This window comes from Giraffa tippelskirchi, chromosome 12, assembly GCF_054371585.1.
Source record: "Giraffa tippelskirchi isolate mGirTip1 chromosome 12, T2T-mGirTip1v1.2.pri, whole genome shotgun sequence".
Classification (NCBI taxonomy): domain Eukaryota; kingdom Metazoa; phylum Chordata; class Mammalia; order Artiodactyla; family Giraffidae; genus Giraffa; species Giraffa tippelskirchi.
The window spans coordinates 15,165,672-15,192,145 of record NC_137286.1 but is presented as its reverse complement, the minus strand read 5'-3'; the positions used below and the strand labels follow the sequence as shown (position 1 = coordinate 15,192,145).

Below are 26,474 nucleotides of genomic sequence, written 5' to 3'. Positions count from 1 at the left end.
AGCTGGTCTTCTAACTAGAATGTTACCTTTTCTCTAATTCTTTGTCTGCTGCTAAGTCGCTTCAGTCGTGTCTGACTCTGTGCGACCCCATAGACGGCAGCCCACCAGGCTCCACCATCCCTGGGATTCTCCAGGCAAGAATACTGGAGTGGGTTGCCATTTCCTTCTCCACTGCATGAAAGGCAAAAGTGAAAGTGAAGTCGCTAGTCATGTCCGACTCTTAGCGACCCCATGGACTGTAGCCTACCAGGCTCCTCCGTCCATGAGAATTTCCAGGCAAGAGTACTGGAGTGGGGTGCCATTGCCTTCTTTGTCTAGTATTCTGTTAAAGGCTTCATTTCTTCTTTTTTAAAAATTGTTTGTACTGAATACTGAATTTGGTTGACCATGGAGGGCTGGTGAGGAAAGAGTGGCTCAGCAGTCACTTAAACAACTTTTTTTAGCCTCATTAAACTGAATATTTAAGGAGAATCACTTTTTCAGTTGAAGTATTCAGGTAATTATTTTAATTCTCTGTTTCCCTCTATCAGTATGGAACTATCCCAAGCCAACTACCAAGAAAGAAATCTGCGATAGAAATACATCCAGTCTTAATAAGATGTGGATAATTAGCTTACAGGATAGAGCCAACATACTTCCCAAATTAACTAATTTTTGCATTCAGCCACAACTCATAAAGCTTCTTTATAATTAGCATTTTCTTGTTTTTAAAATGCTAACAATATACTCAAAGCCATACAGTTTATAAACCAAGAGGCTGAGCTAATGTTTTATGTTCTTTCTTTGGTAGAAAAAACTACCTTGGGGACCCATAAGGATATGAAATCTTTCTTCCAAAGTAATAAGCTTATAAAATTACACGAGATAGGTAAAATATCACAACCATACATATCATATTTCACCAAAGTCCATGTATGCTTGAAAAGGCCTTCACTTTCATCTACAGTAGTTATGAAAACCAATAGAATCACTTTGCATAAATATTCAGTCCGCAATACTTTTTCTTTAGCTAATTATCATTTTAAAAGAATTAGAGGAAAATCTAATCCTTCAATCTAATGTAAGAGAAGATTATAGGACTTATCAAAATGACCCTTTAATTTATTAGCAAACTGATGGAGAAATTAGTTGGCCATGCCTTCATCACATGACCAGACCCTGCACTTTGAAAATGCGATTAATCTCAGCCACTGTAAAGGTTTAGATGAAAAAACAATCTAGCTTCAGGCAGATTTAAACATTCCCTTTCCTCAAAAAGAAATAATTAATGTTCGGTTATACTCAGAATTCAATAAGCAATCAAACTGCTTGGAAATCACCTTTGAAGCATTTACAGAAGGATAATTTCACTGAGGTAGCAGTAACTGATTCTAGTTTTCGAGAATACTGTCAAAAGTAAAATAAATGTATAAAACTTTTATAAAAGATTTTTTCCCAAATAAACTTTTGCATAATCACAAAAGTAATGAAAGCAGAGCTCAAGTTTCAGGGAGAAAAATTTTGTAGGGAAAGAGGCAGGGCAATGAAAGACATGCATGATAGAAAAAAACAAGAGGACAGGAAAAAGAATTTTTAAATTTGCATTGACATTCTTATGAGTGCTATCACTGAAAGAAGCTAAGCACTCAGCATTATCATGATTTTTTTTCACAGCAGTAAGGAGAATGTAGAAAACAGTAACACATTCACCTTAACCTGTCACTTGCCTTCTGAAAGCAGTCCTCAGAATACCATCCAGCTTCATTTTTCTGGCTTCAACACTTACATTGGTATTCCAAAAATGATGTATACCTAAAATCAGAAAAATGTATTACTTTTAAGTTTGTATTTCTTTACAGTAATGTATCTCAAGTATTAAAGTATATAAAACTCTTCATGTAAACTTGTTAAAAATTATAGGATCTAGCACATAGATCATCACCACAATCATTACCAAAGATTCTTAATCAATAGGTCTACATTTTAAGAAATATGTAATTTTTTCAAAGTTGGAAAAACACTGATCAAATAATTTGAGGTTCTCACTCACATTCTATAAAGAAAGCTGAGCACCAAAGAATTGATGCTTTTGAACTGTGGTGTTGGAGAAGACTCTTGAGAGTCCCTTGGACAGCAAGATCAAACCAGTCCATCCTAAAGGAAATCAGTCCTGAATATTCATTGGAAGGACTAATGCTGAAGCTGAAACTCCAATACTTTGGCCACCCGATGCAAAGAACTGACTCATTGGAAAAGACCCTGATGTTGGGAATGACCAAAGGCAGGAGGAGGAGGGGATGACAGAGGATGAGATGGTTGGATGGCATCACTGACTCGATGGACATGAGTTTGAGTAAACTCTGGGAGTAGGTGATGGACAGGGAGGCCTGGCATGCTGCAGTCCAGGGGGGCAAAGAGCTGGATATGACTGAGTGACTGAACTGAACTCACATTCTCAAGAAGAAGCTATTGTTATGAAGAATATAATCAACTTTAATCTGTAACATCTTGAAGGAATTGATATAAGAATCAGACACATAGGGAGAAGGAAATGGCAAACCACTCCAGTATTCTTGCCTGGAGAATTCCACGGACAGAGGGGCCTGGCGGGCTACAGTCCATGGGGTCACAAAGAGTCAGACACAACTGAGCAAATTTCACTTTCATTTTCAAACACATAGAGTTGAAGAACAAGAAGGAGAAAGATAGATAGATACACAGACAGACAGGAATCCAATGGGAAAAATGCAAATGCAGATGGGAAGTGAGAAAGGAGACTGAAAAGAAGAGAAAATGGAAAAATTTTAATAAGCAAAAGTCGGACACGACTGAGCAACTGAACTGAATTGAACTGAACGTTAAGTCTAAAAAATAGAAAACAATAATTTAATTTTCACATGAAATTGTTTAGTAACATATAGACACTGCCTTTGGCTACTTTACAACAATACACAGTCCTTTACAATCTATCTATTTTTTAATTCTCTTTATCTCTCTCTCCCATAATCAGTTCACCTGTCTTTCCTCAGCTTTCTTTTCCTTTTGGGATTTTGTTCACTCTTTCCAGTCATTTCCTCCTGGTCACATTATAAATTTCCTATTTTATTATATCTTGCTCCTGTGTCCACCATATGTACAGGTAGTCACTTTATAGTGTGATTAAAAGGACTTCTGTCCATATTGGCTTCCCTTCTCCCTCTAGCAGAAATTTTAGAGCTTCTTCCTTTTAGGTTAAGAATTGCCTTATCCATCAAGTTCTCTTTTAAAAATCTATATGCTTCTAGGGATATATACTACCAGATGATCAAGTCACTATCAGCTAGAAAGCCTTTTTCCCTGACAGTCAGGAACTAGCAGGCTTGAAAGAATTTGAGCTTCCAACAGACATAAAGGGAAGACATCTTGGCCTAATTTAAAATTTGGAGACGTGTCACACTAGGTACAAAATACATACTGAGTAATAGATTTTCCATGTTCCAGCAATTGATTTGGACATACTTCTGATTGGTTGGAACAACAAACTTTAACATGATATTTTCACAGATTTTTTTCCTAGACTTGTGGACTCAGAAAAGCTGAAGAAAGAAGTTGAGGGGAACAGCAATCCACGAATTGATGGAATTAAACAATGAACTGAAAAATCTCTTAGAAAATAGTTTAAAATACGCACAAACACACTAATGCTAAGGACCCTCAAAATTATATACCCCTATCTCCTTTCTTTATCACTTAAAGAATGTTCCAAAACCTACCTTAATAAAAGCCCAATGCAGGGTTGTATTAAGTGATAATCATTGTTGGGAAATCTTTCCAAGTATCAACTAAAAATTCCTCATGTTACGGCTTAATTGCTTTTCCTTTCATTTTCTGCACAGTGAAAATGAATCGCTAATCACGATCTGTCATTTAACACTTTTCCTTCGTCTGTACTTAGGTACAGGGTCTATCCTTGTGTTTGTTTCCTATTGAAAGGTTGTTGCTGAACCACGAAAGACACCAGGATTCTTGGCCTCCGGAGGAGAAGAATTCAATCCAGGGCCAGAGATGAGGCTTGATTGCTCAGAGCTTTTGTGCAACAAAGTTTTATTAAAGTATAAGAGATAGAGGAAGCTTCTGACATAGACATCAGAAGGGGGCAAAAAGAATACCCCCTTGCTAGTGTTAGCAATGGAGTTATATACCTTTTAATTAGTTATTACAATGAATCAAAAGAATGCCTCAAGTTTGTGAAAATTTTACCAGACCCACTCCCACAATTTACATTTTAGGATAACAAGATTAGAATTTAACAATAGAAAGGTCCTACAAGACCCACTCCCATAATATACATTTTAAGATATTAGGACTAGTCAGAAGGTTTTCAGAAAGGAGAAGCTGTCCTCAAGCAGGATACATTGTTGTTATATAATCCCTAGTACAGAGTTTAAACTGAGTTGTGTAATTGACTAAGACTAAGGAATGTAGACCAAAAAAGTTTGTCCTTTCCTCCTCCTTGAGAATTCCATACCCCTATTTCTACTTCAAGAGCCCCAGACCCCTTTCTCCTCCTTGGGGACCCTGGACTTCTTTTCAATCTGCCTAGGAATTAACTCTCTCACTATTTGGTGATTTATGCAATGATTCAGCAAAAGTCCTCCTAAGAATTTTTATTACTCCTACTACCTTACAACCATTCACAATCAGAATCATTATTAAAGCTCATCTTCATACACTGCTCATATTTTCTGGGAAACTTCTTCAGCATTTTAAAAATATTTTTAATACTTGGCGCTTAAGAAACAGCCTTTTTCAACATAACTATAGAAACAGTAAATGATTAAAGTTAAATTCATTAGGCATTCAATAAATGCTTATTGAATTTAGCTGAAGTGTCATGAATTTTTCTATTTTTAATCTTCACTATGATTTATTTTCTATTTTCACTTATTATGAGAAAACATTTCCATATTCCAATAGTTAGAGGTAATTTTTCCTCCCTTGGATAATTCTTTATTCCCTGTTATTATATGTAATATTTCAAACTAAAGTGTTCTTATTGCAAATCTTTTGTCTCCGTGTGTCTTTTTTCTCACAATGAATAAACATATTAAATTTCTTCTCCTCTTAATAGAAACTCTTACCACCTAACTGACTTACGGGAACATTGTGAAGATTGATAAGGCCATGAAAAAAACACTTGAAATTCCTTGTTTTGGGTTTTTAAAAATGACTGTATAATGAAAGATAGTAGTGTTGCATTTGTTTTTCTCTTTTTCTAAACATCCTACAATAATCCCTTGAAGAATTATTTTCTCTCTTTTGTCCTTGTAATAAAATTGGGAGTAAACATGAGCTTGATAGAATACGGATGGCTTTTAATAAGAGTCCATTCATTTCTATTCAGTATAGAAGATAGGCTCACCATTGTCCATTCAGATAACAACTAAATGGGGCATGACCAGACCAACCAATTTCAAATTCAGATAGAGCAGTTTAATGGTATATCTCAGCAGTTGGCTTTTTCATAACTAGCCCATCAACCAATGGAACAGAGTAAATTCTCTCTCTTTAAAATCAGAATTATGAAACTCTCTTGCTAGGAAATCAGAGATTTTCAGGTAACTTTTTGTATTCTTCTCTATGTTGCCTCTCCACTTACACCATCTCCAATTGGTATTTCTCTGTCATTTGCATGTGTGATATAAGTAGACTAAACTTGACAACAGTAACCTGCGTCCAAATCCTTCCACACCACTTACCAACTGAGTAATCTTGAGCAAGCATTCTAAATCTAAATTCCCTTGTATGAAGTAGAATAGGTTTTTTGAGAGAATAGAATTAGAAAATGTATGTAAAGACATTGTATACATTTTAAATTGCGTTATGTGTTTAAGATATTGTGATACTAGTCTATCTAGCTTTATTGACACTTAACAATTTTATTTTTCAATTACCTGATAATTCTCATATAACAAATAAGTGCAGGAAGAAAGTCATTGTCAAACTGAATATTTTGTTTGGTAAATATTCCCATTTACCCAGCCTTGATCTACAAGATCTAAAGACACTATGATTTTATAGTGGGTTTAAAATACCTCTTAATATCTCGCATATTCCTTCCAGCACATTAACCAACTGCCCTGTGTCTATTGACCCCTCCACTGGCCAGTTCTGGTCCTTTCACCTAGAATGTCTTTCCAGGCCTATTGAAATCCTAATAATTCTTCAAAGACTAGAATAAAAGTTACTTCTTTCATTAAATGATCCTCAGTTCCTCAAATCAAATTTTTCAAATTTCTTTTTGTTCTTGTAGCACACCTCTCTTTGTATTACATGTACTCCAGTCTCCTCTTAAAAGACTGTGACCAAAGTGAATTGAAGAAAGGAATTATCTTTTATTCATTGCTGTATCTTAGTGCCAAATAGAGGAACTTGAATGTGAAATTTACTGAACAACTCTCTGTTACTCTTATCATCTGTGTCACACAAATTAGTCTTTAATTTGTTTTCACTGCAGCTGCTACACAAAAACATGAAAGCATACAATTTTCCACTGTCTATATATCCAATTTAAATGCTTCAGTCTTTTAGTCAAGACTTTGCATTGTTAGCCATTGCTTCCTCCCATCTTTCTTAACTCCTGATATGTAACTTATCCCAGTGTTCCTCCTTCTTGACATCCCAGAGAGTTTAAATTCCAGTCTTCACTTTCTCATATCTTGCATCCCATGAAATATCTTTCTTTACCAATGGTTTCAGGATCTAACTTAAAAGTTTCCTCCTCCAGGAAGTGTGGAGAAAAGGGAACCCTCCTACACTGTTGGTGGGAATGTAAGCTGGTCCATCTACTAGGGAGAACAGTATGGAGTTTTCTTCAGAACTAAAAACAGAGTTACCATATGATCCAGCCACACCACCCCTAGGTGTATATCCCAAGAAAAGTCTAATTTGAAAAGATACATGCACCCCGAAGTTCATTGCAGCACTCTTTACAATAGCCAAGACATGGAAGCAACCTAAATGTCCATCGACAGAAGAATGGATAAAGAACATGATGTACAGTGGAACAATACTTGGCCTTTAAAATAATGAAATAATGTCACTTGCAGCAACATGGATGGACCTAGAGATTATTGTACTCAGTGAAGCTGTTTTAGAGAAAGACAAATATCATATGATATCACTTATATGTGGTATCTAAAATAATGAAACAATAAACTTATTTATAAAACAGAAACAGATTTGCAGACAGAAAGCAAACATGACGACCAAAGGGGAAAGAGAAGATGGAGAGATAAATTGGGAATTTGGGATTAGCAGATATAAACTATATATATAGAACTGATTAAAAAAAAACAAGGTTTTACTGTATAGCATAAGGAACTATATTTAATCTCCTGTAATAAACTATAATGGAAAAGAATCTGAACCACTTTGTTGTATACCAGAAATTAATATAATATAGTAAATCAAATATACTTCAATAAAAAAAAAAGTTTGCTCCTCCAAGAAGCCTTATCTGATTAATCTTTCCATGTAGTTCTAAGCTCTCAGACACCAGGGCAGTATCCTCATGAAGTGAAGGAGACTGTATGACTTCACACTAGAAATGAATTATGATATACTGCCTAAAAGAAAAACTGCCTTAAGGCAATTTATCAGTACCTTTCAGGGTTTGTTTCTAAAGCATAAAACTAACAACTGCAGAGAGTTATTTTTTTAACAGTATATATACACAAACATTTTTCATCCTTACATTTTTGTGTGTGTGAATAGTGTATCTTAAGAGAAGACAGTTTTGCATGATGCCAAGGATTACACAATGAAGACAAAATGTACAAGCTACTCCTGTTTATTTATCATAATGTCTTCCTGGAAATCATTTTGTAAACTAGATTGCCATAATATGAATCAGAATTGTTCACTGAAAGTCTATCACATCAGTAATGGACCTCATTAGTTGAACGGTTCTATGAAGACCTACAAGACCTTCCAGAACTAACACCAAAAAAGATGTCCTTTTCATTATAGGGGACTGGAATGCAAAAGTAGGAAGTCAAGAAACACCTGGCGTAACAGGCAAGTTTGGCCTTGGAGTACAGAATGAAGCAGGGCAAAGGCTAATAGAGTTTTGCCACGAGAACGCACTGGTAATAGCAAACACCATATTCCAACAACACAAGAGAAGACTCTACACGTGGACATCACCAGATGGTCAACACCGAAAACAGATTGATTATATTCTTTGCAGCCAAAGATGGAGAAGCTCTATACAGTCAGCAAAAACAAGACCAGGTGCAGACTGTGGCTCAGATCATGAACTGCTTATTGCCAAATTCAGACTTAAATTGAAGAAAGTAGGGAAAACCACTAGACCATTCAGGTATGACCTAGATCAAATCCCTTATGAGTATACAGTGGAAGTGACAAATAGATTTAAGGGACTAGACCTGATAGACAGAGTGTCTGATGAACTATGGACAGAGGTTCGTGACATTCTGCAGAAGACAGGGATCAAGAAAATCCCCATGGAAAAGAAATGCACAAAAGCAAAATGGCTGTCTGAGGAGGCCTTACAGACAGCTGGGAAGAGAAGAGAAGTGAAAAGCAAAGCAGAAAAGGAAAGATATTCTCATCTGAATGCAGAGTTCTAAAGAATAGCAAGGAGAGATAAGAAAGCCTTCCTCAGTGATCAGTGCAAACAAATAGAGGAAAACAACAGATTGGGAAAGACTAGAGATCTCTTCAAGAAAATTAGAGATACCAAAGGAACATTTCATGCAAAGATGGGCTCGATAAAGGACAGAAATGGTATGGACCTAACAGAAGCAGAAGATATTAAAAAGAGGTGGCAAGAATACACAGAAGAACTGTACAAAAAAGATCTTCACGACCCAGATAATCATGATGGTGTGATCACTCACCTAGAGCCAGACGTCCTGGAATGTGAAGTCAAGTGGGCCTTAGAAAGCATCACTACGAACAAAGCTAGTGGAGGTGATGGAATTCCAGTTGAGCTATTTCAAATCCTCAAAGGTGATGCTGTGAAAGTGCTGCACTCAATATGCCAGCAAATTTGGAAAACTCAGCAGCGGCCACAGGACTGGAAAAGGTCAGTTTTCGTTCCAATCCCAAAGAAAGGCAATGCCAAAGAATGCTCAAACTACCGCACAATTGCACTCATCTCACATGCTAGTAAAGTAATGCTCAAAATTCTCCAAGCCAGGCTTCAGCAATACGTGAACCGTGAACTTCCAGATGTTCAAGCTGGTTTTAGAAAAGGCAGAGGAACCAGAGATCAAATTGCCAATATCCGCTGGATCATCAAAAAAGCAAGAGAGTTCCAAAACATATCTATTTCTGCTTTATTGACTATGCCAAAGCCTTTGACTGTGTGGATCACAATAAACTGTGGGAAATTCTGAAAGAGATGGGAATACCAGACCACCTGACCTGTCTCTTGAGAAACCTGTATGCAGGTCAGGAAGCAACAGTTAGAACTGGACATGGAACAACAAGCTGGTTCCAAATAGGAAAAGGAGTACATCAAGGCTGTATATTGTCACTCTGCGTATTTAACTTATATGCAGAGTACATCATGAGAAACGCTGGGCTGGAAGAAACACAAGCTGGAATCAAGATTGCCAGGAGAAATATCAATAACCTCAGATATGCGGATGATACCACCCTTATGGCAGAAAGTGAAGAAGAACTAAAGAGACTCTTGATGAAAGTGAAAGAGGACAGTGAAAAAGTTGACTTAAAGCTCAACATTCAGAAAACTAAGATCATGGCATCTGGTCCCATCACTTCATGGGAAATAGATGGGGAAACAGTGGAAACAGTGTCAGACTTTATTTTTTTGGGCTCCAGAATCACTGCAGATGGTGATTGCAGCCATGAAATTAAAAGACGCTTACTCCTTGGAAGGAAGGTTATGGCCAACCTAGATAGCATATTTAAAAGCAGAGACATTACTTTGCCAACAAAAGTCCATCTAGTCAAGGCTATGGTTTTTCCAGTGGTCATGTATGGATGTGAGAGTTGGACAGTGAAGAAAGCTGAGTGCCGCAGAATTGATGCTTTTGAACTGTGGTGTTGGAGAAGACTCTTGAGAGTCCCTTGGACTGCAGGGAGATCCAATCAATCCATCCTAAAAGAGATCAATCCTGGGTGTTCATTGGAAGGTCTGATGTTGAAGCTGAAACTCCAATACTTTGGCCACCTCATGCGAAGGGTTGACTCATTGGAAAAGACCCTAATGCTGGGTAGAATTGGGGGCGGGAGGAGAAGGGGACGACAGAGGATGAGATGGTTGGATGGAATCACCGACTCGATGACCATGGGTTTCGGTAGACTCTGAGAGTTGGTGATGGACAGAGAGGCCTGGCGTGCTGCAGTTCATGGGGTCGCAAAGAGTCGGACACGACTGAGCGACTGAGCTGAACTGAATGGACCTCAACAAAGAACCCCAAATCAAGTAAGTCATAGACATGGCTAATGATACTTTAAAGATGTATTAAGAAATATAAAGTTCTTGGGAATTTCCTGGCAGTCCGGTGGTTAGGACTCAGCACTTTCACTGCTACAGCCCTAGGTTCAATCCCTGGTGAGAGAACTAAGATCCTGCAAGCTGTGCAGCCAAAAAAATTATTTTAATTATTTTAATTAAATAATAATTATTATTATTATTAAATAACAATTAAATAATTATTTTAATTATTTAAAATTGTAGATTAAAAAGCAAATATGAAGTACTTTAATAATTCAAAAACTTTAAAATTTTTAATTTTAACAATAAAGCATAATTAATATTCTATAAAATTATTTAAAAGATCTAGATCATATATTAATTATCAAGGTTTCTGAATGTACATGGAAAATTTATTTGAAAATTGAATCAAAAAATTGAATCCACCATGTTGGTTATAATAAACAGTCACTTGCCCAGAAATTTGTGAGGCAACCTCCCCCATCCTAAGCTAATGGCTACCCTTGGTCTGGCAATGCCATTCCCTCTTGACAGTGGCCAAAACCCCTTGTTCTGTGCTCTGATCTGAGACCTACAGTTTGTAGATGCTGAAACTGAAAAGCAAAGCCAAATATTGATGGTGAAGAGGAAAGAACACCCACTTTGGAATAAGTCCACAGGGGCGAATGTTCTACTTTGTAGCTATGAGAATGTAGATAAGCTGTTTAAATTTTAAACTTCAGTTTCTATAGCTGTAAATTAAGGACAATTATACTTAATATTGGGCTTCCCAGGTGGCACTAGTGGTAAAGAACTCGCCTGCCAGTGCAGGAGACATGAGACGCAGGTTCGATCCCTGGGTTAGGAAGATCCCATGGAGAAGGAAATAGAAACCCAATCCAGTATTCTTGCCTGGAGAATCCCATGGAAAGAGAATCCTGGTGGGCTACAGTCCATGGGGGTCACAAAGAGTTGGAAACAACCGAGCAACTAACACACTTAGGCTGCTGTGCTGTGCTTAGGGCTTCAGTCGCGTCTGACCAGGGAAGCCCAAGTATGCTGGAGTGGGTAGCTCTTCTCCAAGGGAACTTCCTAACCCAGGAATCAAGTCAGGATCTCCTGCATTGCAGGTGGATTCTTCACCAACCGATCTACCTGGGAAGCCAACACACTTATACTAAATATCAACTAAATAGTTGCTGAAGATCAAATGAAATAATGTATATGATGTGCTTAGCAGATTTCAAGTATATAGTAATATGGTAAATACTAATAAACAGTCACCATTATTATATCCCTTTCATTGTCATTGTATAGAGTATACACACCACTTATATGTGGTAGATAATCCAACATATGTTGTCTATCCTTATAGAACTCCTAAAAGAATAATTAAGTGCTCTCCTTAGTGCTAGGGATATGATATATAGATCCAGGCAGGCCTCAGCATTTGAAGGGCCTTGTGAACTAATAGCAGAAAGAGTGTTCATTATTTGTATTATTTTACTCTGTGTGTGTGCTCAGTCATGTCCACTTTCTGTAGCCCCATGGACTGCAGCCCACCAGGATCCTCTGTCCATGGAATTTTCCAAGCAAGAATACTGGAGTGGGCTGCCATTTCCTACTTCAGGGGATTTTCCCAACACAGGGATCGAACCCACATCTCTTGCTTCTCCTGCTTGGCAGGCAGGTTCAGGTTCTCTACCACTAGCACCACCCGGGAAGCCGGCTATCATAATTGTGACAGATACCTGTCATATGAATTGATATATTCTCCATTACTTACTGAAGAGTAATTTAATCTGTGTTGTCACTGACCAGTTACTCTACTTAAAGTTGGATATCCTAGTGAATTTTGTTTACAGCCTTAATAAGCAATTAATTATTCCCACACAGGAAAATGACCAATGACAATAGTCTCACAGATCCTCTAAGAATTGGAATTCAAAGTCCTTGTGCTGTCATTTGTTTAAGTGTTGGAGCCAAGACAAGACTGAGTCCAGTTTTAAACACTTTTGACTGTGCCTGTGGCTAGGCCTATGGAGTAGTTATCTCTTTAATACAGTGTTTTAGTTAAACTTCTTCATTTTAATAAAATTATGAGAAATCTATCCTCCATTTAGTAGATATTTAAGAATAGGAATCTTTCCTCCATCACTATAAAATAGCTCCACTCAAGGAGTTTTACCAGAAGTTATCAGCTCTATCTGTTGGCCACAGATGCCCTTGTGGATCATGGCCTAAAGAAGGTACAATTCCATTTGGCTCCTATGTGTGTCATCCAAGAAACAATCCAGGTTACACTATCTGGGCCTTCCATATAATCCTTTTTATTAAATTATGCTTTAGTTTGATGGTTGATGCTACACTGAAAAATACTAGCAGGAAATCATGTAAGAAAACCTTATTATCCACTATTTCACTCTATAGCTCTATTATAACAAGTTTGGAATAAATTTTCTCTAGACTTCAAGGCCAGGGCCTCCCCTCAAACAGTTATGTCTTATCATCTGAACATGATTCACCCAATTTGTCCTAATTCCAGCTTTGTTTTGACTATTAGGAGACTTAAAATCGATTTGTTGTCCTACCTTGACACACAATGAGAAAGTTATAGCATAAGTAGGAATCTATTTACTTTTTTTGTAATCCCATTTTATTTTTCTTCCTTATCTCCTTTTACTTTGCCTTTTATGTGTGTGTATACAGTAAAGAATCTGTCTGCAATGCAAGAGACCCATGTTCAATCCCTGGGTTGGGAAGGTCCCCTGAAGAAGGGTATTGCAACCCACTCCAGGATTCTTACCTAGAGAATTCCATGGACAGAGGAGCCTGATGGGCTGCAGTCCATGGGGTCGCAAAGGAGTCAGACATGACTGAGGTGACTTAGCATGTGTGTGCGTGCACACACACACATACTTACATATGCATATGTATTTTATTCATCATAGTGCATTATAATTTGTCTCCTTAGAGCTTAGAAGTATTGGAGGAAATGCCATAATTTTTTTAAAGCTATGTTATTAATTTACCGGTGGCAAGTAAAAGATTCTGTCATCATGTAATTCATTTCTATTTCCCAGATTCTCACATGTATCTGCCAACAAGCCTTTTCTGGCAGTCCAAATCACCAGTCATGACTTCTAAATAATCTGTACTAAGATAAATATATCAGTATCTATATAGAATTAGATTGAGATGAGTTCTGGGTTACTTATAGTTATTTATAGTACTTATAGTCTCTAAACTCTTTTTTTTACCACCATAATCACACCAAATTCTTGCTGTTTTTATCAGAATTCAACTGGTATTCTGTCTTAAATGGACAGATCACCTACATCAGCAATGTCTTCATCACTCTGATTTCAAGTATTATTCCTTCCAGAACATTTTCTGTTGCTAGGCCAGGATCAGCCTGATACCAATCAGTTATCACAATGGTATTTTGGATGGTCCAATCTACACCTGGTCCTGCCTCACATGTTATGCACTGTGCATTTGACCAACCTACTGCCTTATGAGAAAGAGCTTGTAGAGGCTGATTAATTTCCTCAGCACCTACCTTACCTGGTTCATGCTCTATCCTTCCACACTAGAATGAAATTCTTAAATGTCTGGCATCCAATTACCACTGCTACCACCCAAATTCAAAAATGTGATATTTACCACCATAGAGCTCTATTGAGAGGTGATAATTGATATTAAGAAATAACCCATAATTCCCCTGCAGCCTACTTCAACACTAAATAGAGACTGGATTCCTGATCTTGATAAAAAGTTGGTGGGAATGCAAACTAGTACAGCCACTATGGAGAACAGTGTGGAGATTCCTTAAAAAACTGGGAATAGAACTGCCATATGACCCAGCAATCCCACTGCTGGGCATACACACCGAGGAAACCAGAATTGAAAGAGACACGTGTACCCCAGTGTTCATCGCAGCACTGTTTACAATAGCCAGGACATGGAAGCAACCTAGATGTCCATCAGCAGACGAATGGATAAGGAAGCTGTGGTACATATACACAATGGAATATTACTCAGCCATTAAAAAAAATACATTTGAATCGGTTCTACTGAGATGGATGAAACTGGAGCCCATTATACAGAGTGAAGTAAGCCAGAAAGAAAAACACCAATACAGTATACTAATGCATATATATGGAATTTGAAAGATGGTAACGATAACCCTATATGCGAGACAGAATAAGAGACACGGATGCATAGAACAGTCTTATGGACTCTGAGGGAGAAGGTGAGGGTGGGATGTTCTGGGACAATAGCATTGAAACATGTATATTATCATATGTGGGGCAGAACACCATTCCATGTTCAATGCATGAGACAAATGCTCAGGGCTGGGGCAATGGGATGACCCAGAGGGATGGGATGGGGAGGGAGGTGGCAGGGGGTTTCGGGATGGGGAGCACATGTAAACCCATGGCTGATTCGTGTCAATGTATGGCAAAAACCACTACAATATTGTAAAGTAATTAGCCCCCAACTAAAATAAATAAATTTATATAAAAAAATATACATCTTTATTAGTAAACTGAAAATGAAAGGTGAAAAGTGACTAAGTAGAAATGGATTACTTCAATGCATATGTAACTATGAATTATATACATATATACATAATAGTATAAATACATACAGCTATAGTTTTAAAAGCACACCTTAACATCAACAGTAAGGGGAAAGAATAGTAAATTCATGATATTTCACTTAATATATTTCCCAAGTTAACATTTGAGTAAGCTATAAGGTCATGATTTTGGCCTGGACTGTCTACTATATATAAAACTTTAAATATTTCACAGAAAAAAGAGCAAGGTTCAGCCAACATATTTATGTAATTAGAATGTCTAATAAAAGTAGAAGAACTTCTAAAAGCCCTTAGATTACTAATATAACTATGAAAATAACCCATTTCATTTTCAGCCATAAAACAAACTTACACAATGTTAACTGTGGAATTTAATTCATCAGGTCCCAGTTTTTTATAGCAGGACACACCAGAAAGGACCAGAATCTAAAATTAGTTCCATTCCCTAGTGCAGTTTTTACGTGTGACCCACAGACCACATGTTTCAGAGTTATCTGGGAAGTCTGTTTAGAGCACGAATTTATGACAAACATTCAGACTTCTAGAATTAGAATTTCTGGGGTTGGGATCCTGGAATCTAATTTCTTTCAAAGATCTCTTGATTCTAAGTACACTAGAGTTTGAGAATCACAGCACCAGGAGAATAAAGATGAAAAGCAGACAATCTAACCTACAAGTGGGGAGATTCCTCATAACAGGCAATGGATAATATCCAAGGAAGCAGGCAGTGAACAAGATATGGTGGGGTATCCTACATGAGTGCATCAATGCATTTGGGTTTGAAGCTTTACTATGTGCTAGCTATGACAATTATAAAGTTTTAAAAATCTGTAGAACCCTCCTACACTGTTGGTAGAAATGTAAATTGGTACAGTCAGTATAGAGAAAAGTATGCAGATTCCTTTAAAAACTAAAAATAGGGACTTTCTTGGTGGTTCAATGGGTAAGACTTTGCCTTCCAATGCAAGGGGTGTAGCTTTGACCCTGGTTGTGTAGCTAGGATCCCATACTTCTCATGACCAAAAAACCAAAACATAAAGAAGCAATCTTGTAACAAATTCAACAAAGATTTTAAGAAAAATGATCTTAAAAAAACCTAAAAATAGAATTACAACATGATCTATCAATCCCACTCCTGGGTATGTAGCTGGAAAAAACCATAATTCGAAAGAATACATGCACCTCAATGTTCATTGGAGCACCATCTACAATAGTCAGGACACGGAAGAAGTCTAAATATCTATCAGCAGAGGAATGGGTAAAGAAAATGTGGTACATATATACAATGGAATATTACTTAGCCATAAAAAGAATAAAATAATGCCACTTGCAGAAACACAGATGGACCTAGAGATTTTCATACTGAGTAAAGTAAGTCAGGCACAAAAAAACAATATAATTTACCACTTATATGTGGAATCTAAAGAAATGGTACCAATGAACCTATTTACAAAACAGAAGTCGAGGTACAGATGTAGAAAAGAAACTTGTGGTTACCAGAGGGGAAAGGGGAAGAGGAATAAATTAGGAGATTAGGATTGACATATACTCTATATAGAATAAATATTAATAACTAATAAGAACCTACTGAATAGCCATAGGGAACTCTATTCGGTACTCTGTAATGACCTATATGGGAATAGAGTCTAAAAAAAGAGTGAATATATGTGTATATATAACTGTCTCCCTTTGCTGTACAGGAGAAACTAACATAACATTGTAAATCAAATATATTCCAATGAAAAATAATTTTAAAAAATTAAAAAATAAAATCTATGGCTCAGTTTTCACATTCATAAAATAAGGATGACAGTCTCTAACTCATAGAGTAGTTTCAGGGATTAAACAATATAAAACATGTAAAGCACTTAGAGCAATGTCCAACACTCAATATATGTTAAATCTTATTGGTCACATATAGTTTCCTGAGAGAATAAAATCGATTCAACTTTGAAAATGCTTATTATCCAATTCTGTGAAACTGAGTATCAAGTCATTGTTGTTCAGTCGCTAAGTCGTGTCCGAATCTTTGTGACTTCATGAAGTGCAGCATGCCAAGCTTCCCTGTCCTTCACTATCTCCCAGAGTTTGCTCAAACTCATCTTCCATTGAGTCAGTGATGCCATCCAACCATCTCATCCTCCATCACCCCCTTGTCCTCCTGCCCTCAATCTTTCCCAGCATCAGGGTCTTTTCCGAGTTGGCTCTTCACATTATGTGGCCAAAATATTGGAGCTTCAACTTCAGCATCAGTCCTTCCAATGAACATTTAGTGTTAATTTCCTTTAGGGTTGACTGATTTGATCTCCTAGGTATCTGAGAGACTCTCAAGAGTCTTCTCCAACACCACAGTTCAAAAGCATCAATTCTTCAGCGCTCAACCTTTTTTATGGTCCCGCTCTTACATCCGTACATGACTACTGGAAAAACCATAGCTTTGACTAGACAAATCTTTGTTGGCAAAGTGATGTCTCTACTTTTTAATATGTTGTCTATGTTTGCCATAGCTTTTCTTCCAAGGAGCAACTGTCTTTTAATTTCCTGGCTATACTCACTGTCTACATTGATTTTGGAGCCCAAGAAAATAAAATCTGTCACTGTTTCCATTGTTTCCCCATCTATTTGCCATGAAGTGATCAGACCAGATGCCATGATCTTTGTTTTTTGAATGTTGAGTTTTAAGCCAGTTTTTTCACTCTCTTTCATTCACCCTCATCAAGAGGCTCTTCAGTTCCTCTTCACTTTCTGCCATTAGGTGGTATCATCTTCATATCTGAGGTTGTTGATATTTCTCCTAGCTCTTGATTCCAGCTTGTGAGTCATCCAGCCTGGCATTTTGCATGATGTACTCTACATATTAGTTAAATAAGCAAGGTGACCATATACAGCCTTGACATACCCATTTCATTAAAATACCGTAATTTACACAGAAAAAAAAAGTTATGAGTATTTTATACAACATATTTTTGATGATTCCTTGATTAAAAGCAATTCATATACTTTTCTCATAAAAAGTAAAAATTACTATTCCCCCAGGTTTGGCTCAGCTGAAAACTCCCTCCAAAAAAACCCCCCAAATCCATGAAATAGAATTTTCATGGGAAAATTCTAGCACCAAGTAATAGGAACTTCATCAGGCTCTGTGTTAAGTGGATAGACCTTTCTGAAGTCAAGCCTTTTTCCCAATTCTTCATCACAGTTGCAGCTTAGAATCTTTTCTTTTAAAAACTGATCATCTCAAAATCAGAGGGCTTCTGAATAAAATGTTACAGGAATTTCAGTACTTCCTATCACTTATTTCTTCAAAGAAAAAATTGACTGGCCCTGGGATAACATTGTATAGATGAGTCATTCTAAAAGTTCTGAGACCTTATCCATGAATATTATACTGCCATCATGAGCCATATCCTGGGTTGTTTCTAAGCAAATTTGAGATATGAGGTTCATTCTTGACATCATCTTCTCCCTACTTGCTATCTTTCTCTCTTGGATCTCTTTCATTTTTTGTTCCTTCTCTATCTGCCTTTCCTAGCCTATATACTATGGTGGTCTCATCTTCCCACAGCTTGCTGTTACATTTTTACCCCACTGAATATTATATGTTCTATACTACATCATCTCATGACCCAGTATTTCCAATCACAGATCTAAAATTATATGCTACCACATTAGAGGGAATGTTGCCAGCTATGCATATCTGAGATTTGGTGGACTAATCCTTGTCCCTATAGTTTTCTAATATACTATAAAGACTATTGGTAAAAAGGAATACAGAAGGGTGAAAAAAGATATTTAAGAGTAGACAAATTGCTTAGCAATCATTCATGGCTCAATATTCTACACCTGCAAAATAAAACTTTGGAAAGAGCAATACACCAGGACCAAAGCTACTCTAACAGATTAATTGTACCATGTAGATTTTAGCCTTCATTAGTTCCCATTCCCATTCATTTCAGGGACTAGTCATAATTTTGCCACTCTTCTTGAATTCCACACCTCCACTCTGAGTACATGATATTGAAAATCAAGTAAGATATCTATCACCTTCCTACTTTCCAACCTTAAAAGTTACCTGTGCTGCTCCTAGCTATTTCTCCTTTTCTGAGTATGAGGGTAGAACACGTTCTTCCTCCTATTGAAGGTGAATATCTCCACTTGGACTCTGAGTTCTTTGTACAATTTTACTCTCTCTTTTCATTGTTTCAAATGGCTTCTTCTCCTTATGCTCACTCTTAAAAATTTCTCCCCTAATCCTGTATCCAATTCTTACCTCCTTTCCCATACCTTTCTTTATTTTCTATCCAATTATCTAATTCCCAACATGGTCATACAGTTTGCTTCCATCCTCCCATCTTGAAAGTTAACCTTTCTTGGCAATAGCCACATTGCCAAATCCAATGGACTGAAATTCCTAGCATTTGACACTATTGATTAGGCTTTCCCTCTGAAAACATTGCCCTTACTTTGCTGCCATAAATAACACCATCCTAAATAAAAGAGATTTATTTTCAGTCTCTTTTAATGGGTCCTTTCACTCTGCTCATGCCTAAAATCCTCTACACCAGACCCACTCGGGTTTATCTGCATTTCTTCCTGTGTTTCAATCTAATCCCACAAATTTACAAGTATAAATTTGAGCCCCAAATCAGAACCTCTAGCCTCAGATACTTCTGAACTCCACAATCAAATATCTGATAATCTTTCATTATGTCTACCTTCACATCTTTTTCCCCAAGTCATGTTTTGATATAAAAAACTGCTATCTTTGCTATCAACCATATCAGAAATCTGGGAATCATTTTTGAACCCTCATACGTTGTCATTTCCCATATCTTCAGAGTACTAAGTCTTGTCAGTATACATCCCAAAGTCATCTCTAATTTGTCAACTTCCCTCCAACCCTACATGCTAGCACTGCCTTTGTACAGATTACATCATCTCATCCCTTAGGACAGACTTGTTAAAGAACAAAATTTAAAGATTAAAATGATGAATTTTATACAAATATAGAATAATATTTATCAAGGATTTTATTTAATTGACTAATTAATGACACAACTGATAAAATGCTGGAATGGGTTCAAAGGAGAATTCAAAGAACCACACTTTTATAGGCTAATCAGGAATGCTGAACTAAATTTATAAATAGTTGCAAAACTTGCTTTTTCCACAGCAGGGAGGGAAATTGGTTTTCCTTCCACCAGACAGAATTCATTTGCACATCTATGGATAAGAGTCATTTTCATTGCCGTGATCTACAATTTACAGTTTTAAATAACTCAGACAATGAAAGATGCAAATTCTAAAAAATCAAAATAACCCAGAAGAGTGCTCTAGACAGCACATACATTTTGACTGAAGACACCTAGTAATGTGTTTGGTTTACTTCAAAGTCTTTCATAATTTTTTTCTGACAGACTTTAGCATCTTACTAAAACTAAAGTGTAATAATATTTCTCCTCTGTTCAAAATTTCTTGTGGCTTCCTACCAACCACAAATAAAATCCAGTCCCACCTCAACTGGGTAGGATGGCCACCATCATCTCCTGATCTCTACTCACCCCACCCTTACATCCACAGGTACTTCACGCCAGTGGAAGCGGTACCAAAATTATTAAGCTTTCCCAAATACACCTAGCTGTTTTATACTCATCACCTTGCACAGTCTATAACCTCTTCTTAGAATGTGCTTTTAAAGGGTTATTAATTTCAAAGCCAAGTTCAGAGGCCTTATTTCCTAGGAATGTTCTTGCCTCTCCAAATAAAATTAATCATTTCCTCTCTATCAATGCAAATTGTTTTCATGTATGATTTCCTTAATAGACCAAGAACTGCCTGGGGACAAATGTTGAAAATATTTATTGTGTTGCTATTAACAATAGAAACTTTAAAGTCAGATCTGAGTTCATGTTCTGAATCCATCACCTACTAGCTGAATGACATGGGCAAGTAAGTTAACTTCTCTCTTGCTTAGTTTCTTCACCTGTAAATGGAAGCATTGTAGCTTTGAGTGCTGGCTTTAAATTAGATGGGCTTCCCTTGTGGCTCAGCTAGTAAAGAATCTGCTGGCAATTCAGCAGATCTGGGTTTGATCCCTGGGTTGGGAAGATCCCCTGGAGAAGGAAAAGACTACCCACTCCAGTATTCTGGCCTGGAGAATTCCATGAACTATATAGTCCATGGGGTTGCAAAGAGTCAGACACAACTTTCACTTCACTTTGAATTAGATTAGCTGTTTGAATACTTGTTCTATAACTTACTAATTCTGTTATCCAAGGCAAACCCCTTTTTCTTTTCCCTTAATTCTTCATCTTTAAAATAGCATTGTTAATAATACCTCATAATGTTGTTGAGGGATGTAAAGATATAATTATATATAAAGAGTGTAGCAATTAAGTTTTTGTGTCAACTTAGCTAGGCCACAGTACCTGGATATTTGGTCAAATATCAGTTTAGATATCACTCAGAAGGTTATTTTTTAGATGAGATTAACATCTAAATCAGTAGACTTTAAGTAAAGCAGACTACTCTTCATAATATGGGTGGGCCTCATCCAATCTGTTGAAAGCATTAGGAGAAAAAGATTTATGTACCCAAAGGGAGATTTCTGTTTCAGTACTGCATTTGGACTTGAGCTGCTACATCAGTTCTTCCCTGAGTCTCCAGCCTGTCAAACTGTCCTGCAGCTTTCAGATTTGCCAGCCAGTTCCTTAGTGTAATTATTTTTGTTACTAGAGCTCTCGTTTTTGTGTTTATTTGCTTGTTTTCATGTAATTATTTTGTTACATGAATTACTGTATGCAAAACACTTAGCACAACATCTGGCACATAACAAGTAGTCAATAGATTTTGTATAGTATCATTAATCATTTCCATATTTCCAGGGTCAAACATAGTATCTGGCAAAATAAATATTTGTTAGTTACCTGAATGGGTGGATGAATGGATGAAAAAAAGGATAGTATCAGGTAAAATGGGGCTAGTGGTAAAGAATCTGCCTGCCAATGCAGGAAATGTAAGAGACACAAGTTCGATCTCCAGGTAGGGAAGATCCCTTGAAGGAGGGCATGGCAACCCACTCCAGTATTCTTGCCTGGAGAATCCCAAGGATAGAGAAGCATGGCAGGCTACAGTCCATAGGGTCACAAAGAGTCAGACACAACTGAAGTGACCTGGCACACACACATGCACACATCATGTAAAATATAGCAGTCACATTAATCTCACATATATTATATATTTTCATGTTAATGATATGATTTTAACATTAAATGTGTTACTCTGAATACACTTCTTGTAGAGTGCAAGAAACTCAGAGAAAGGGAAAGTGCTTGAGGAAAGACTAACAAGTTTATTGTGTTGGAAATCTCTTTTGCCATATCACTCAATGAACCTACTTTCACTAAAGTTTCACATACTAAAGCTAATATCAATATAACTTAATTTTTATTTTCTTCATTCTGTCTGTTGTTATTGATTGATATTTCTTTGAGGTGTTCTCCTCTTAGATGTCTTTACAACATGCTTGCCTGGTTCTTCCATCTTTTCAGATATTTCTTGGAGCAACTGGAAGTCTTTCTCTGTTGATTTGCTTTTTATCTTGTTGCACAGGTTTCTTCTCTCACTTCCTTTTTTCTTCTGTTTATACTGTAGCACTCTGTTATAAAAATCACTTTCACCATCCCAAAGCAAATACCATAACTTCTCAGAAAAAAAAGTATTTCTTGTTCACCAGACACAAGAAAACCCCAACTGAGTATTAAATGAGCTGCAAATTTGTGAAGCACAAACAGCTGTTCTGTGTGTCCTGTGTCACTATAAAATTTGCAATTCTTCATCAAAATCAAAAGTAACACAATAGAAAAACTGCCCTTTTGACAAAATCTACCACTACTATAGCAGTTTAATTCTGTTAGCACAATCACCATCACCATGTTAGTTACACTGTTCCTCTGCTCCCTGGATGATATCATCTAGTTCTCATCTCCATTTGAATATCACATGTGCTGCTAAGTCACTTCAGTCGTGCCCAACCCTGTGTGAACCAATGGACTGTAGCCCACCTGGATCCTCTGTCCATGGGATTCTCCAGGCAAGAATACTGGAGTGGATTGCCATGTCCTCCTCCAGCAGATCTTCTCAACCTAGGGATCACATTTAAAACTCAACATGCCCCCAATTCAGTGTATCTTCTTATCCCAAACATGCTAATCTCACTATGATTTCCCATCTTATAAACGATGCCTCCATCCATACAGTATTCGTAGACCCCTCTTTTTTCCCCTCTCCAATCTATCAACAAGCTTTGCCTATCTCCTCTCCCTAATAGCTGGTCAGTCTTTCACATCTTCTCTACTCCTGCTGTCAATGCTTTACTTCCATCCTCATTGCTCATCAGAATTATTTCAGTAACCATCCAACAAATTTCTCTATGTTACAAATCCTCTGACTGAAATACAATCTTTATGCTTCTATCAGAGAAATTCTTTCTAAGCCACATATCCAATCATTGTTAGCTTCCTGATTCAAATCCTTCAACAGACATCCTCTAACTTCATGATAAAAATCCAAATTCATTATGATAACAAATAAGCTCTTTCAGAATCTTCTGCCTGCTTCTTTAGTAGCAATATCTCTCACCACTCTTATCCTCAAAATATATGCCCTGAAAAAACAACTATCTGAAGCTGCAAGAATGTAGTGTGCTTTCCGTCACCTGCTAACTTGCCTCTCATATTGTTCCTTTTGGTTTCAAAGCCACCTGCCCATCATCACTACCACCTCATTTGCCTAGGAAACCTCTCTCCCTAGCATATCCCTTTGTTTCAGATATCTCCTCATTAAATCCTTCCCTATGCCGTCCCCAAATTGACCTGGTAATCTCTCCTCTCTGAGCTCACAGTGACCTGCACTAACCTCTTTCAGTTCCCCATCATATTGTATAGTAATAGTGCATTGATTCATTTTTCCCCCACTTCAGTAAGAACTCTGAAAGTAGGGACTAATCTCTTACGTCTTTATCCCCAGTCCATGGAAACTGAATTCATGTAGTCAATGCTAGGTTTCTATAAGGTGTAATTTTAGAGCTATGAAATCATATTATATAATATATATAAACATTTAGCCAAAAGCATGATGAAGCTGGGTTACATGACAACAAAAAGAAATTTTTATATGTCTTAGTATGAGCCCCTACCTAGAAACTTAGGGAAACATAACCTGTTAGACAGCCTAGCATTTGTAGCATTCAAACATACAATTTAGTGTTATAAGTTTAAAAGAAAGGGAGAAGTCTTAAAAACTATATGGCCTGCAATAGGACATATCATGTTATACAAAGTTTCTACATCACCATACATTCCATGGAAGTTCAGTGATGTCCATGATTTCTCAGTGTCTCACACAAACAATTTTCTCAAGATCTCCAGTCAACCATGGGCCTGGAAGGCTGAAGCTCCTGTCCTATGCTCCATACACAGGTAAGAAATAGGAACACTATTGATGACACTATGTGGATCTGCCAATTTCTTCTTCTAGATGATGTCCCTCTGTTGCATAGGAAGTATATAGCTCTTTTTGGATACCCTCCATCTCAACAGAGGTGACCCCCATGTTCTAGCCCTCCTAATTTTAATATCAATTATTCTCATGCCTGGACTGACTACCTCCTAGATTAAGATCTTCACTAGTTGTGTATACTTGCTCCCTAAAATGAATTCTCAGGTTTTGTGATTCATTAAGACAGTGGTTCTGAAAAATGCATACACATGAGAATAACCTGCTATCACTTATTAAACAAAAGATTTGCTGAGTCCCATCTCTGGTGATTCTGTATTTTTAATAAATGCCCGATATAATTCAAGTGGATCTGATCCCAGAACCAGAATTTTAAAGCCACTGCTAAGGAATATTTTCAACCCTGGCTACTTCTTCATTTTATCACTGATATTGTTGATTACAGATTTCTTTCTTTCTGTATTTCTTCCTTACTGGTGAGAGACAAATAGACCTCAGGAAAATTTTGTGATTTGGGATACAAAACATAAGTTTTCTGGTAACTACAATGAATATCTCTTCAGGAAGCCAAACATATTTTTCTCTGAAATGCCCCTATGTTGAAACAACCACAGGACACTGAACTAGGCCTCAGAGACAACCAGCTAAAAGTCTGAATGACAATTTTTCACTGTTCTTTCTTGTTGACTAGGTATATTTGAAAACATTCTGGAAAATGTAAAGAACTATGCAACACAAGGTATGATTATTACCACCTTCATATTAATGCCTAATGTACTCCTTTTGCCTGTAGCAGGGTTCAGCGAGCCCTGCTTGTCTGAGAAAATTATTTCTTAAAAAGGCTATGATAAATGGTGCTCACAGAATTAGACATTTCAAAGAAGCTCAGTTCATTTTCCACCAAGAAGGTTTCCAACTCTATTGTTTATGATCTAAGATATTTGGGGACTACTGTATTATGATTTAGTTTTCTCAGCTTAACCTAGAGGGATTATTTGCCCATTAATAAACCTCTTTATTGCCTGTCTTAAAACTATTCAAGTCACTCAACAGCTACTAGGACTGATAGGCCATAATAATTTTAATAATTTTAACTCTAAAACTACATAAGGAGAAAATAATCATAGTTTATGTGAAGAATAGAAGAGGAAGACAATGCTCCTGTAAAATGAAATTCATTTTGGTCTGATAAGTAATATGCAAATTTTATCACTGTTTAAAGAGTACAACCAAGAGCTTTTTATAAAGTCACAAATGATTCTCCAAGATCTAGTAGTTTTTATATTTAAAAGAAATGTTCTGTAATACTGATATAACCTAGAATAATCTTCCTGATGTTATTGTGCTCAAGTGTCAGTAGAAGTACAAAAAAATATATTCTTGGCAATTAAGAAGTCAGTAAGACAATGCTCTTTTGAAAAAAAGGGACCATCATGACCCATATTTTTTTTTTCAAATTCAGATGGTAAAGTAGTCTGTCAACAACAAGAAAATCATTGAAACAAATTTTTTGGTTTGCCATATAGACTTTCATTTTAGACACAAAAACATGTTTCTCAATTTCCTTTATCATGACAGGCTACCAGAAACATTTCCAAGCATTTTCTGAGTCTCCACAACTCACTGGAGATATCTTCCAAAGGCTATTTATGTCTTCTAAGCCAATTCCAGGGTCTTATGAATACTACCTTCCATGACATCATACAGCTTTGGAATAATGGGAAATCACAGGACCTAAATAGTTAGGTTTGACTCCTGGCTTATTAAGTACTGGCTGTGTGATTTGGATCAGGTTACTCATGGTAATTTAGAATTTTAAATTAAATTAATTATTTTTTTAATTTGAAAGTTAAACTTTTTAGTTGAATAATGGAGGGGATTGGAGAAATACTGGTCTTAGAAAATGGAAAACTTCAGGATGGT

The 26,474-nt window shown here is 36.8% G+C and overlaps 1 protein-coding gene across 10 annotated transcripts in view; it reads right to left on the bottom strand.

Annotated features, from left to right (window-relative positions):
• The window catches only part of LOC145529023 (uncharacterized), a 1,122,255-nt gene that overhangs the window by 730,106 nt on the left and 365,675 nt on the right, over positions 1 to 26,474 (bottom strand). For 9 of the 10 annotated variants that reach the window (XR_014070838.1, XR_014070837.1, XM_081548496.1 and 6 more), the window contains one exon: positions 1,707 to 1,791. Coding sequence is in view for 4 of the 10 variants with exons in the window: in XM_081548506.1 (XP_081404632.1) it covers positions 1,707 to 1,791 (85 nt within the window). In the remaining 6 variants the exon portion in view is untranslated. Of the gene's footprint in view, positions 1 to 1,689; positions 1,792 to 26,474 lie in introns of those variants that run through there. The other variant, XM_081548500.1, reaches the window with a different exon arrangement.